This window comes from Capra hircus, chromosome 1 (genome assembly GCF_001704415.2).
Source record: "Capra hircus breed San Clemente chromosome 1, ASM170441v1, whole genome shotgun sequence".
Taxonomy (NCBI): Eukaryota; Metazoa; Chordata; class Mammalia; order Artiodactyla; family Bovidae; genus Capra; species Capra hircus.
This window is the reverse complement of record NC_030808.1, coordinates 42,549,152-42,564,692: the sequence shown is the minus strand read 5'-3', so window position 1 is coordinate 42,564,692 and position 15,541 is coordinate 42,549,152. Positions and strand designations below refer to the sequence as shown.

The 15,541-nt window shown below is 36.5% G+C and overlaps 1 protein-coding gene across 1 annotated transcript; it reads right to left on the bottom strand.

Moving 5' to 3' along the window:
- Positions 3,912-4,944, bottom strand: LOC102174337 (olfactory receptor 5K1). The gene has a single exon (XM_005674824.2). The coding sequence runs from the start codon at positions 4,881-4,883 to the stop codon at positions 3,915-3,917; it is 969 nt and encodes a 322-aa protein (XP_005674881.1). The 5' UTR covers positions 4,884-4,944; the 3' UTR covers positions 3,912-3,914.

Sequence of the window (15,541 nt, the reverse complement as noted above, 5' to 3'; positions counted from 1 at the left end):
ACTGCTTGCCTGAAACTTTATGTGATAACATCATTATGCATATATATATGGGGGTAAATACATGTCTGTGAAGATAACTACTCTTGAAAATTGACATTCCATCTTTCATTACACAACTTATAAGAAAGTCAACTTGGAAATTTAGTATTCACTTTTATATCACACCTTTATTTCCTAACTACCTCTGTTCTAACTACAATGTGCTATTAAAAGTGATTCCTCAAAATTCACTCACCTCAACTTTGTCACAAATGGCTGTAAGAGATTTCATGGATTGAAGCTTCACATTCCCTTAAACTCTTTTAGTTTAACTGGAGTGCTCACATGCCAAATCATTAATGTACACTTGCTATTAAGGTTTAATAGAATTACCCTCTAAATTTTTAATTGCTAATTTTGTTTTTATTCTTCCTTTTGTCTTTCTGACAATTTAAAAACTTTTTTTCCAGTTTTTTTGTGATATAATTGCTGTTTTTCTTTTGTTTGCTGATAATCCCCGATGCTAAAACAATCCATGATCTTGGCAATGTATTGTGTTTCATTTTTTTTTTTAAGATTTTTTTTTATGTGGCCCATTTTTTAAGGTCTTTATTAAATTTGTTACAATACTGATTCTGTTTTCTCTCTCTCTCTCTCGTTTTTTTTTTTTTTTTGGCTGCAAAGCATATGGAATCTTAATTCTACAACCAGAAATTGAACCCACACACCTTCCATTGAAAGGTGAAGACCTAACCACTGGACCACCAGGAGAGTCTTGTGTTATTTCTTGAATTAATTCAAAATTTAGTTTTGAGTTTTGTCATTTTGAATTAAGGCCTTCCTACCTTACATATTTCTGTGTAAGTTGATTGTATTATGATATATTTTAATATTTTACATGAAATTTGTACATTTTCTCTGTGTAATTTCACTTGAACAATATGAAAAGGCAGAAAGATAGGACACTGAAAGATAACTCCCCAGGTCGGTACGTGCCCAACACGCTACTGGAGATCAGTGGAGAAACAACTCCAGAAAGAATGAAGGGATGGAGCCAAAGCAAAAACAATATCCAGCTGTGGATGTGACTGGTGATAGAAGCAAGGTGCAATGCTATAAAGAGCAATATTGCATAGGAACCAGGAATGTTAGGTCCATGAGCCAAGGCAAATTGGAAGTGGTCAAACAGGAGATGGCAAGAGTGAACATTGACATTCTAGGAACCAGTGAACTAAGATGGACTGGAATGGGTGAATTTAACTCAGATGACCATTATATCTACTACTGTGGGCAGGAATCCCTTAGAAGAAATGGAGTAGCCATCATAGTCAATAAAACAGGCCAAAATGCAGTACTTGGATGCAATCTCAAAAATGACAGAATGATCTCTTGTTTGTTTTCAGGGCAAACCATTCAATATCACAGTAATCCAAGACTATGCCCCGACCGGTAATGCTAAAGAAGCTGAAGGGTTCTATGAAAACCTACAAGACATTATAGAACTAACACCCAAAAAAGATGTCCTTTTCATTATAGGGGACTGGAATGCAAAAGTAGGAAATCAAGAAACACCGGGAGTAACAAGCAAATTTGGCCTTGGAATACAAAATGAAGCAGGGCAAAGGCTAAGCAAACACCCTCTTCTAATAACATAAGAGAAGACTCTACACATGGACATCACCAGATGGTCAACACCAAAATCAGATTGGTTATATTCTTTGCAACCAAAGATGGAGAAGCTCTATACAGTCAGCAAAACAAGACTGGCAGCTGACCATGGCTCAGATCATGAACTCCTTATTGCCAAATTCAGACTGAAATTGAAGAAAGTAGGGAAAACCACTAGACCATTCAGGTATGACCTAAATCAAATCCCTTATAAATATACAGTGGAAGTGGGAAATAAATTTAAGGGACTAGATCTGATAGACAGAGTGCCTGATGAACTATGGACAGAGGTTCATGACATTGTCCAGGAAACGGGGATAAAGACCATTCCCAAAAAAAAGAAATGCAAAAAGGCAAAATGGCTGTCTGAGGAGGCCTTACAAATAGCTGTGAAAAGAAGAGAAGTGAAAAGCAAAGGAGAAAAGGAAAGATATACCCATTTGAATTCAGAGTTCCAAAGAATAGCAAGGGGAGATAAGAAAGCCTTCCTCAGTGATCAGTGCAAAGAAACAGAGGAAAACAATAGAATGGGAAAGACTAGAGATCTCTTCAAGAAGATTAGAGATACCAAGGGAACATTTCATGCAAAATGGGCTTGATAAAGGACAGAAATGGTAGGGACCTGACAGAAGCAGAAGATATTAAGAAGAGGTGGCAACAATACACAGAAGATCTGTATAAAAAAGATCTTCACAACCCAGATAATCACGATGGTGTGATCACTCACCTAGAGCCAGACATCCTGGAATGTGAAGTCAAGTGGGCCTTAGGAAGCATCACTACGAACAAAGCTAGTGGAGGTGTTGGAATTCCAGTTGAGCTATTTCAAATCCTAAAAGATGATGCTGTAAAAGTGCTGCATTCAATATGTCAGCAAATTTGTAAAACTCAGTAGTGGCCACAGGACAGGAAAAGGTCAGTTTTCATTCCAATCCCAAAGAAAGGCAGTACCAAAGAATGCTCAAACTACTGCACAATTGCACTCATCTCACATGCTAGTAAAGTAATGCTCAAAATTCTCCAAGCCAAGCTTCAGCAACACGTGAACCATGAACTTCCTGATGTTCAAGCTGGTTTTGGAAAAGGCAGAGGTTCCAGAGATCAAATTGCTAACATCCCCTGGATCATTGAAAAAGCAAGAGAGTTCCAGAAAAACATCTATTTCTGCTTTATTGACTATGCCAAATCCTTTGACTGTGTGGATCACAATAAACTGCAGAAAATTCTGAAAGAGATGGAAATACCAGACCACCTGACCTGCCTCTTGAGAAACCTATATGCAGGTCAGGAAGCAACAGTTAGAACTGGACATGGAACAACAGACTGTTTCCAAATAGGAAGGAGTATGTCAAGGCTGTGTATTGTCACCCTGCTTATTTAACTTCTATGCAGAGTACATCATGAGAAACGCTGGACTGGAGGAAGCACAAGCTGGAATCAAGATTGCCAGGAGAAATATCAGAAACCTCAGATATGCAGATGACACCACCCTTATGGGAGAAAGTGAAGAACTGAGGAGCCTCTTGATGAAAGTGAAAGTGGAGAGAAAAAATTGGCTTAAAGCTCAACATTCAGAAAATGAAGATCATGGCATCCGGTCCCATCACTTCATGGGAAATAGATGGGGAAACAGTGGAAACAGTGTCAGACTTTATTTTTCTGGGCTCCAAAATCATTGCAAATGCTGATTGCAGCAATGAAATTAAAAGATGCTTACTCCTTGGAAGGAAAGTTATGACCAACCTAGACATCATGTTAAAAAGGAGAGACATTACTTTTTCAACAAAGGTCCATCTAATTAAGGCTATGGTTTTTCCAGTAGTCATGTATGGATGTGAGAGTTGAACTAAAAAGAAAGCTGAGCTCCGAAGTATTGATGCTTTTGAACTGTGATGTTCAAAGACTCTTGAGAGTCCCTTGGACTGCAAGGAGATCCAACCAGTCCATCCTAAAGGAGATCAGTCCTGGGTGCTCATTGGAAGGACTGATGTTGAAGCTAAACTTCAATACTTTGTCCACTTGATGTGAAGAGCTGACTCATTTGAAAAGACCTTGATGCTGGGAAAGATTGAGGGTAGGAGGAGAAGGGGACAACAGAGGATGAGATGGTTGGAGGGCATCACCGACTCAATGCACATGAGTTTGGGTGAATTCCAGGAGTTGGTGATGGACAGTGAGGCCTTCATGCTACGGTTCATGGGGTCACAAGAGTTGGACATGACCAAGCAACTGAACTGAACTGAATTTCACTTGGAATTTTTAAACAATTAATCTATAGTAGATGTCATTTGTTTTAAACTTTTTTGAGATTTTTCTTTCTTCAGAATTTTTCTCAAGACAGTTATTACTTCCTTATTTCTTAGGCTATAAATAAAAGGATTAAGTAAGGGAACAACTTCCGTAAACAAAATAGCAGCTGGTATATCTTTATCCCCTTCTTCAAGCAAATTTGGTCTAATGTACATGAAAAAAAGAGATCCATAGAATAATGAAACTGACAAAAAGTGGGATGCACAGGTAGAAAAAGCTTTGACCCTCCCCTTTTTGGATTTCATTTTTAAAATAGTTAACAGAATGTAGAGATAAGATATTAAGACACTACCTATTGTGAAGACTTGAATTGAACCTGAAAAGATAAATAGTACCAGTTCATTGACATAAGGGTCAACACAGGAGAGCCTGTATAAAGGAAGAATATCACAGTAAAAGTGGTTGATGTGATTTGATCCACAGAACTTTAACCTAAATAGAAGACCTACATGAATCATGGAATGCAGGTTTCCGGCTATGTAGGGCCCCGTGGTCATCTGAATGCAGAGTTTCTTTGACATCATGGTGTGGTACTGCAGTGGTTTGCAGATGGCCACATAGCGATCATAAGCCATTGCTGCCAGGAGAAAGCAATCTGCAGTCTCAACAGTGCAAAGGAAATAAAATTGTGCCATGCATTCATAGAAGGAAATCATTCTGTTTTCAGAAAAGAAGTTCCTTAACATCTTAGGAGTCACAGCACAGGCACAGCAAGAATCCACAAGAGCAAGGTTTCCCAGAAAGATATACATCGGTGTGTGAAGACGATGCTCTTTTGAAATCAGTATCACCAGGCCAAGGTTGCCCACCATGGTGATCAGAAAGATGGTAAGAAACACCACAAACAGAAGTGTCTTCAGCTCTGGGTGATCTGTAAATCCTGTGAGGATAAACTCATTTTTTATGGTATGATTTTCTTTAGCCATTCCTGACTCCTGTTGAGGGGAAAAAAAAAAAGTTGTGGAGAAATGAGGTAGTAATCTATAGTACGCCCAATTCAACTCTTGAGCTCTCAGATACAAAAGGGCAAGGAGCTTCTTCCACAATGCTTTCACAAGTTATGTGGTTTTGGATGCATACCCTTATCTGGGGGTATGCAGGAGCTGTTACCTTTTAAACTAGTTATTTAACATTTTCCCAGCATATTTTCAAGAAAAATGTCAATTTAGATGGACAAAGATGGCTTTTGAGGTCTTGAGAGGAAGATTCAGTGCAAAAATTTTCTCTGTGTGGTTTAGGTAAAGGTGAGTAATTTAGGTGTCAGCAATAGGTATCAGTTGGGCTTCCCTGGTGTCTCAGCTGGTAAAGAATCAACCCTCAATGCGGAAGATCTGGGTTCCATCCCTGGGTTGGGAAGATCACCTGGACAAGGGAATGGCTACCCACTCCAGTATTATTGTCTGGAGAACTTCATGGACAGAGGATCCTGGCAGGCTACATACAGTCCATGGGGTCCCAAAGAGTTGGACATGACTGAGTGACTAACACTTTTACACCACTTTCAGTTGTTGTCAGTGTTCTCAAACTATTTCAGTGACTGTATCTGCACAGATTAACATTGTTGTTTGAAAGACCATTTTGTACTCTCATGTTCATAGAATTTTATTCAGGATAGCCACAGGTGCAAACAACTGTCCACTGCTGGATGAATGGTTAACAAAATGCGGTGTAGACAAAAAGTGGAATATTATTCAGCCTTAAAAAGGAACAAAATTCTGATACATGTTAAAACATGAATGAAATTTGATAACATTTCACCAAGTGAAATAAGCTAGGCACAAACGGACAAATATTGTGTGATGCTACTTAGAGGAATTAAAGGTTGTCTGGGTAGGGAAGCCATGGGGAATTATTGTTTAATGGGTGCAGAGTTTCAGTTTGGGTAGATGAAAGTGTTCGGGAGTTGGATGGTGATGATAGATGCACAACAATATAAATTCAATGCCACTGAACTATAGGTACTTAAATATAGTTAAAATAATAAGTTTTATATATGTTTTTCTATTATAAAATGTTTTTTAAAACTGTTTTCCTGGTCTTTATGGTATTTACAATATCATTTAGGCATAGAGTATAAAGTTGCTCCTGTGTCCATGTGCATATTAAAATGTAAAGAAATTTAAATGCTATCAAAAAACCTGAAGCATTCCTAAGGGTTAGAAATTGACAAATTCAATTATATAGCTATCTGTGAAAAAATCACGAATGACATCAAATGTCAGACACAAACTAGGAAATTGTTTCAGTAAATAGGATACGATTTCTATCGTTTTATTCCATAAAGAGCTTCTATCAGTCAATAGGAATGTGAAGTGAGTGAAAGTCACTCAGACGTGTCAATAGGAATGTGAAGTGCGTGAAAGTTGCTCAGACATGTCCGACTCTTTGTGACTCCATGGGCTCTACAGTCCATGGAGTTCTCCAGGCTAGAATACTAGAGTGGGTAGCCTTTCCCTTCTCCAGGGGATCTTCCCAACCCAGGGATCGAACCCAGATCTCCTGTACTGCAGGCAGATTCTTTACAAGTTTAGCCGCAAGGGAAGCCCAATCAATAGGAATAATCACTAGAAAATAGATAAAAGACAGAAACATAAAAATATCAAAAGAAATAAAATTTTTAACAAACTGAAAATGTTTGACTAATCAGAAAAACATAATTTGAAATAATTACAAGGGCATAATTATTTTGCCTATCAAAATAACCATATTTAAAAAAAAATACTATATATAGCATTGTTTAAAGTACAGTAAAATGGGAACCTAACTGTATTTCTGGCAAAAGTATAAACTGGTACAATTATTGGAAAATAATTTGTTTATAGGTGAAGGAAACTAATGTTCAGGTCTGTGACCAGTAATCATGAATCTAGAAGAAAGAAATATTTAGAACCTCACACAGAGATTTATATATAATTATGCCCACCAGAGCATTATTTATAATAGTGAAGAATTCTAATTGTAAACATTTGGTCAGTATAATTAAAGTTAATGTGAATCATCACAATGGTGTGCATACACCATTGCACAATGGTGTATTGTGTAATACTTTAAAACAATATTTATTTAGAATATTTAAAGTAATGATAAAACAGATATAATAAAACATTATGTGAAAAACAGAATACAAAGTTTTGTGCATATAATAATTCTAGTTTTCCAAATAAATACTCACAGATGAATGAAAAGGGCAGGCAGAAACACAAAATTTTTCACACTAGCTTTCCCTGTGCAGTGGAAATTATAGATCTTTTTTGTCTGTTTTTTCCTTCTATTTCAAATTCTCCACAATATATATTACTTTTATAATCAGAAAGCATATTTTTAATTAATTAAATAAAATGACATGCTCTTAGATCTATGTTTTAAAACTTGATAGCCCCATAATAATTATTAGGAATCCAACTAATGTTTTCTGCACTTTATAATTCTGTAGTGGCTAAATCACAATGGATCTGTTGAGGAAGTGTCTGCTCCATTCCAATGGTAATAAAATTCATGGTTTAAATGATAAGAATTTGCTGGCAGTCTTACACACATTTCAGATCATTTAGGAATATCTTCATGTCTTGTGGTAATGCATTCCTGAAACCATTTACCTTTATTAAAGCACTAACGCTTCAGTGTCGAGTTCTACTAACATCAAATGTTTTCACAATATTCTGAGATTCTACAATCCTCATATTTGTTAAATCTCAGTGTGTCTTGAAACTTCAATTATCTATCCCTCATATTTTTCCTTATAGCCTAAGAGTTCTAATCTATTGATGAATGCTTTATTTCAATCTACCTTCGTTTTAGTCAATTCATAGATTTGTTATTTACTAAACGCCTGCTCTGTGATGTCTACTTTCTTAGAAGATTAGTTGACTCTCCTGGACATTTCCACATTGATAATTTGCTGAATAGTCATTAACCACAAATATACTCTATATTTTCGAGAGAAGATCTCTTCTTTTGGCTTCCTGAAACTGTTTACTAACTTTTAAATTCAGACTATTTGTGACTGATTCCTTTAGAAACAATATTAGAAATGGATATGTGAAATCTATATAATTTGAATATATTTTTCACTAAATGCCTTACTCTTGATAACCTGAAGTCTGAAAAACCAAAACCTTTAAATCTATATAATTTGAATAAGTTTGTTAAATGGCTTATACTTGCCAACTTGAAATACATAACATCATCTTCCTTCATTTTCCCCAGTTGATAATTAGTCAGACAGAAATGATATTTTAAAATACACTGATATTTAATTTCTCTAAAAATTAAAAGATAAACTGAAAAGCTCCTTAAAATTATATCAAAATTTAAAAGCATGATTTAAATATAGATTCTTTCCTTATATTATTTATTTAATACATAGGGAATGTCTGACACAGAAATTTTAAACACCATTTCCTTGTAGAGGCTAATGTTACATTTTCCCTGTTGAGCTGTAAGTTATATGGAAAACCACATTTTTAAAAGAAGTTCCAAAAATGTTGCAATGTTTTCTGTAATTACTAGAAAAGTATGCTTTTACTTATTTATTTTTGGGTAAATTTAGGCTTCTTTTAAATTCAGAAATGATGTAGATAAATTATAGTCATTCATCCATTTCTTATACAGTGGACCTTTAGGGTAGACAAAAGACTTCAAGGAACTTTAAACATTTTCAAATAAAAATTGTAAGGAGAAAACCTTAAAGAACTTAAATAAATGTTTCTGGAGGTTAATATTTCTACCCCCAAATTAAGCTTTTTCTCACCTGGATTTCCCCAATAAGAGCTTAAGAAAGGCTATTTGGTTGCCTGATGATGGTTTTTAAAGTAGGTCCAGAAATAAAATTCTATCTTCTTGAGTGTTTAGAACATTTCTACCAACAAATCGACAATAATATTTATGTCATTGGTAGAGAATGGCTCAAATATTTTAAATAATTCTAAAGGGATTTACTTGGCATTGACATCAGAGCTTTGCCTGAGAGATTTAATTTCCTAAACTTTATAAGAATACTAAATTGGAATAATTAATTGTATCCTTTGCCCTAAAGAGTAGGGCAAATGCCCGTTTCTAAGCAAATATTAAAGGCCATGTTTGATTTTAATTTACCCTTATTACCAATCTGAATACAAAGTTGTAGGTGGGAAGAAAAAATTCCCTCTGGCTGTTCAGGAAAGGCTTCATAAAAGAAGTGGGAACTGAAACAGGGTTTATTGACTCAGAGGACAGATTGTGTGAGCAGAGGTCTTAAAGTAGCACCTTTCCCACCTCTTTTTAAAGTCTATAATATACAATTTCTAGAATATTCCTTTGAAACTATATTCATGTCTTCAATCTTATACCTTAGTTACTAGAAGTAATTTTTTATTTTTTTAATGATAGTAATTTAATGATAATAATTAAAAAATAACTTTATAATTTTTATTGCAAATCTAGAAGTAGCTTTTGGAAATATTGCTTTCCTCAAAATATTCTGTGCGGATGTAAGGAAACTTTCCCAGAATGAGAGCATCTTAAGATTTCCTGAGACAAGACTCTCACAAAGGAATTGTGGAATAATGATGAGTGTTGCTCTTAGTTCACCTCTTGCCCATAATCAATGTGAGTTTAGTGAAAACATTCATAGAGTCAGTGCAAAGGATCATGTAGATTACATGTGTTATTTTAATTTTCTTGCAAATTTATGACAATTTTTAGGCTTACTTTAAGATAGCTTAAATGGACTGTACAAATGACTTACTTTAAGGTGGCTCAGTGGTGAAGAATTGGCCTGCCAAGCAGGAGACAAAGGGGACATGAGTTTGGACTCTGGGTTGGAAAGAACCCGTAGAGAAGGGAATAGCAATCCACTCCAGTCTTCTGGTACTCTTTGGCTTAGATTAGGCCAGATTATCTAACATCCAAAATGCCTGGTGGGAATAGAATACAGTGGTGGAGAAATTACAGGAAGCATCCTAAAAAAGATGAGGTCAGAATGCCAAATCAAAGAGCTTGAATGCTATTTAGTAGGACTTGAATAAATCTGTCAAGGGACTGACTCTATCGAAGCTGAGTTTCAGAAAAACAATTCTGTGTGTGATTCATTGCTTTATTCTGCGTGAGATATTTTCCATGTTGACATGGCATAAATTAACAAATAGTTGTTTGGGTGCCCTTAGGTATCATGTTAAGATTAAAGCTGTGACCTAAAGATGCCTTTAAGATTGTTATTTAAAAAAACAAAACAAAACGAAAACCCAAGACAACAAAAAAGGACCCCAGATTTAATGTGATGAATATTGATTTGTTCTTCTGGTCATGTTTGGCCCCTTGTTCAAGAGTTGACAGTTGGGGGATTCCCTGGTGGTCCAGAGTTTAAGACTCTGAGCTTTCACTGCTGAGGTCCCCAGTCTGGCCCTGGTCAGGGAAATAAGATCTGTGTGACACAGCCAAGAAATAAAAGAAATCAAAGAGCCAACAGTGCTTATTATGCTTATTACAATGCTAAGCACAGTGAATGAGCAGTAGTAATTCAAAGCTGTGTAAGATTCAATCTTTGTTTATAGTAACTTCTCAATGTACTAGGGAGGCAGTGATGTAAACAAATACTTAGAATACAAGGTGATAGAATCTATAGTATAATCATATGTTTGGAACTATGGGAGAACAGATGGGAGCAAATTAATTTGTCTCGGGGTGTTGAAAGAGCTTTCTGGAAGAAATCTGTCTTTTTCATAATAGAATAACATTCTAGTTTGGCAGTAGAGTGCCAGTTCCCATGTGGGAGGGGCAAAATTCGTCCTCCAAACCTTTTTCCAGATTTTCATGTATCTGAATTCTCATGAGATTCTCACGAATTCTCGTGAGAATTCCCAGATTCTCATCCCTAGGGAAGTAGTCGCTATTGCTGCCAAGACCATGGTGACCACAAAAAGGCATTGCTCTCTCAATTGCTCTGGCCCATCAGACTTAAACATACTCTGGGAAACAAAATGTAGCAATATGCAACAAGAGGAGTAATTCTCAAACCTTTTCCTCACTGAGAAAGCAAGTTGGCAGATGATGTTGACTGAGTGGTATGCACCTATGGGCTTTGTCAGGTAATGAATAATTGCACACTGGCTAGCTATGATCTCTCTGTATTTCTTCCACTCAAGGTACTATATTGTAATGTAAAGGAATGAGGAAAGTATTACCGAGATAATATGGAATCCTTTTTAGTTCATGTGTATGTGTATATCTTATATGTATAAAACCATATTAAAGTATGATAGCTTATTATTCAGTTCAGTTCAGTTCAGTCACTCAGTAGTGTCTGACTCTTTGTGACCCCACAGACTGCAGCATACCAGGCTTTCCTGTCCATCACCAACTCCCGGAGCTTACTGAAACTCATGTCCATTGAGTCAGTGATGCCATCCAACCATCTCATCCTCTGTCATCCCCTTCTCCTCCTGCCTTCAATCTTTCCCAGCATCAGAGTCTTTTCCAAGGAGTCAGCTCTTCGCATCAGGTGGCCAAAGTAGTGGAGTTTCAGCTTCAGCATCAGTCCTTCCAATGAATATTGAGGACTGATTTCCTTTAGGATGGACTGGTTGGATCTCCTTGCAGTCCAAGGGACTCCACGAGTCTTCTCCAACACCACAGTTCAAAAGCATCAATTCTTTAGTGCTCAGATTTCTTTATAGTCCAACTCTCACATCCATACATGACTACTGGAAAAACCATAGCCTTGACTAGATGGACCTTTGTTGACAAACTAATGTCTCTGCTTTTTAATATGCTGTCTAGGTTGGTCATAGCTTTTCTTCCAAGGAGCAAGCATCTTTTAATTTCATGGCTGCAGTCACCATCTGCAGTGATTTTGGAGCCCAAGAAAATAAAGTGTCTCACTGTTTCCATTGTTTCCCCATCTGCCATAAAGCTTATTATTAGAAACAGAATAATTGTGATGCATCTCATGACTGATTGTGACACACCAGGGCATTCAAATTGTCTGAATGCTGCTGATCTTGATAATTTGGTTTATGCAGGTGAGTCAGTCATCTTGTCGTTTTGGTTCCCTATGGCAAGGCCTCCTTACCAATCTCCAAGCCTACCTCTCACGGGCAGATGCTGTATCTTCCCAATTGCCTGGAAGTTTAGGCATGGCTCAACTCCATGAGAGCTATTTCTAAGAATGTGAGAAACAGGAGAGTAGGCAGGAGCTCCCCTTCTGTTGTTTTGTCTGAGGACTTAGCGCTTTCACTTGAGATTGCCACTAAGTATTCCCAACCCTTGAGAGAAGCTTCCAATCTAAACCACATGAACAGAGTCATATCCTTGACAGAGGAATCATATTAAAATATCCCACAGTTAGGCCCAACATCTCAATTAGAAATATATTTACACACTCATATAGACACACATCAAAAATAGGGGTGTTTTATTATAAATTATCCAGGAGAGGACATTTGAGCTGGCCTTGAAAGATATTCTTGCCTGGAGAATCCCATGGATGGAGAAGCCTGGTAGGTTACAGGCCATGGGGTTGCAAGGAGTCTGACATGACTGAGGGACTTCACTTTCACTTTCTTTACTTTCTTGAAAGATACCTGGACATTTTCTCACAGAAAAGGTTGGAAAAGGAATGCTAAGCCAAGTGTCAGAGATATGAAAGCGCATGAAGTGTTAGAGAAATGGAAAGCAGTCCCCATTCTGGCTGCAGTGTAGGGTGTTTTTGAGAACTTGGCTTTCACAACTATGTTATAAGTGGATTACTCAGTGCTTGGTCCGATTTTGACATCCTCTGACTAAAATGAGTATGGAATAACTCAGCTACCCATAATCAAGTAATCACTCTGGAGGAATTCTAAAGTCATTCAGTATACAAGACAGGATCCCTGAATTTGTTCTCATCACAGTCAGAAGACTTCCTAAAACAGATAAAGAAATGGACAGTGGTAGGCTGTGCTGTGCTCAGCGGAGAAACCCACAATTGGAAACATGGAACTTGCTTTCTTTTTCTTTCTCCCTCCCTCCTTTCCTCTTTCCTTCTCCTGTCTTCCTTTCTTTTTTTCATATATACATACATTTATTTTGTATCATTTTATTCACATATATTGCATGTCTACTTTATGTCAGCCACAATACTGGGCACTGAAGTTAAGCAATAAACAAAAGCAGACGTGGTATCTGATTCCCCTTCCCTTATAGAGCTGGGAGGAAGTTGCGGGAGACATTAACCAAATAGTCACACAAATGAATTTAAAATTACAACTTCACTATTATGAAAGCAAGGTTATTGGAGATATAAGACTTACAATAGAGGGGTTTAGCCTAGTGTGAAAAGACAATATAATGTAGTAGTTAACCCTCTGGGTTCTGAAAACAAGACCTAATTTTGAATCTTGGCTATACCACTTTACAGTTGGTTGCGGAAAAATTCCTTAACCATGTGTCAATTTCCTCAATGGAGACTAAAAAAATGTAGATTAGAAGACTTAGTGAATTATTTGTGAAACACCAGAAGGGAACCTAATGCATATGTGTTTAATAAATAATAAATAATACTAAATGCTATCACTACCACCACCACTGTCATTATTACTTGAGGTGGGTATGGAAATGAAGGGAGGTAACAGATTTCCTGCAGAAGTGATGACTGAACTGAAATTTGGAGGTTAAACAAAATTTACCAGAGAAGGATGGAATGGGTAAGTTGTGAGAATGACATACGAAGGCCCTATTTCTGGAGGAAACATGGCGATTTCAAGGTACTAAAGAAATTCAGTGAGGCAGGGAAAGTTCTGGGGAAAATAGTTTAAAGGGAGGGTGGAGAAGAAGGCAGGGTATCGATAATGTGGGAAGTATTAAAGACAGTATTAAGAAGCTGGGTCTTTATTCTAATAGCAATAAGAACCCATGGGAAGTGGTGTTTTTTTTTTTTTTAATAAAGAAAGCTATATGATCAGATTTAGATTTTATAACAATTTTTTTTTGAGGAAGCCTGAAAAATAGATTTGAAGCTGGAAAAACTGGATATGGACAAACTATTGATATTGCCCAAGAAAGAGATTGTGGTAGCATGGATCAGGCGGTAGTGATGAGCAGAATGAAGAAATTGGAGAATTCTTTAGAATGTAAAGTGAGTAAGATGTAGTGATAGATTGAATGTAGGGGTTAAAGACGAAGGATCTAAAATTCTGGCTTATGTGACAGAGTGATAATGACTCACTGAGACCAAAAACCCTGGAAGAGGATCTGATCTGGGGAAAGAGAGCAGGAGATAAGTTTTATTTCACACATTCTTAGAATAAGGTTCCTTTGAGACTTGTGGTTTGACTGACAATTGAATACTAGGATTTGAGCTTCAGAGAAGTCTGAATATACATTTATGTGAAGATGTATATTTATGAGTCAATTGTCTAGAGGTGGTTTCTGAAGCCTAGAGAGAGGATACAGGTAAGAAAGCCCAGAGAAATGCTGCCCAATAGAAATATAACAAAAGTTACATATGTAACAGAGAGTTTTCTTTGTAACTGCATTAAAGATAGCAAAAAGAAACCTATGAATTTAAATTTAATAATACATATTTAACCAGATATAAAATATCATTTCAATATGTAATCAATACAAAATTATTAATAGATATTTTATGTTACTTTTTCATACTAAGTCTTCAAATTCTGGTGTGTTTCTTTGTACTTACAGCACATTGTAATTTGGATTATACACAGTTCATGTACTCAATAACAATCTGCCTAGTGCTTACCTATTGGCTAGTCCACGTCTAAGGGTAGGGAGAAAAGGGAGGAAAAAAGAAAGGAAGCAGAGATAGAAGAGGGAAAGGAACAGAGGATAACATAGTATAAGCCAATGAGATAGTATTTCTAAAATAAAACTAGTTGCCCAAACATTCAACTGACTTCAGGCTTTTTCACTATAAAAAGGTGTTTTTTTTTTTTTTTTTGGTCCTATTTTGGAAAACCTCCAATTGACCTCACTGTCAATTCTTAATTCCTTTCTCATTTCTCTCAACTTTTAGCACCGAACTTCTTAAAAAGCATCTACGTCTGCTTTTTTCATTAACTCTCTTTAATTGTCTGCAACCTAGATTTATCATTTATATTATTTCATAATAACCACATTCCCCAGTGACCTGTTCCCTTAAGTCCAAAGACCTTTCTTGGACTTCTATTCTCCTTGACCTCTCTAAAACATTTGAAAGATTAAAACTTCTCTCATTCTTAAAACTGTTATTTTCCATTTCATCATAAGCAATTTTTGAAGTTCCAGCTCTGAACATTTCATCTTACGTAGAAATTAATGACATTTGACTGGGAGCCAGATGATGCAATTGGCTCCCAGATATCCATTTGCAGTCCTAATCACCTAACTGATGTCCGTGGGATATTGCCATAATTTCTAATCATCCAGTCAAACTAGACACACTTGAAAGGAGAATTACCTTGTATCAGGAAGGATTTTTTCCTCTTAACTCCCCATGCTTTCATAGCATGATTAGTCAGCAAAAGCATACCTGAAAAAAACATCATATAAGCTGAAGACTAGAAATGTATGAGTTAACCAGACAACAAGGGAAGAAGAGAGGGAAACAATATTGTGGGTTGTAGATTGC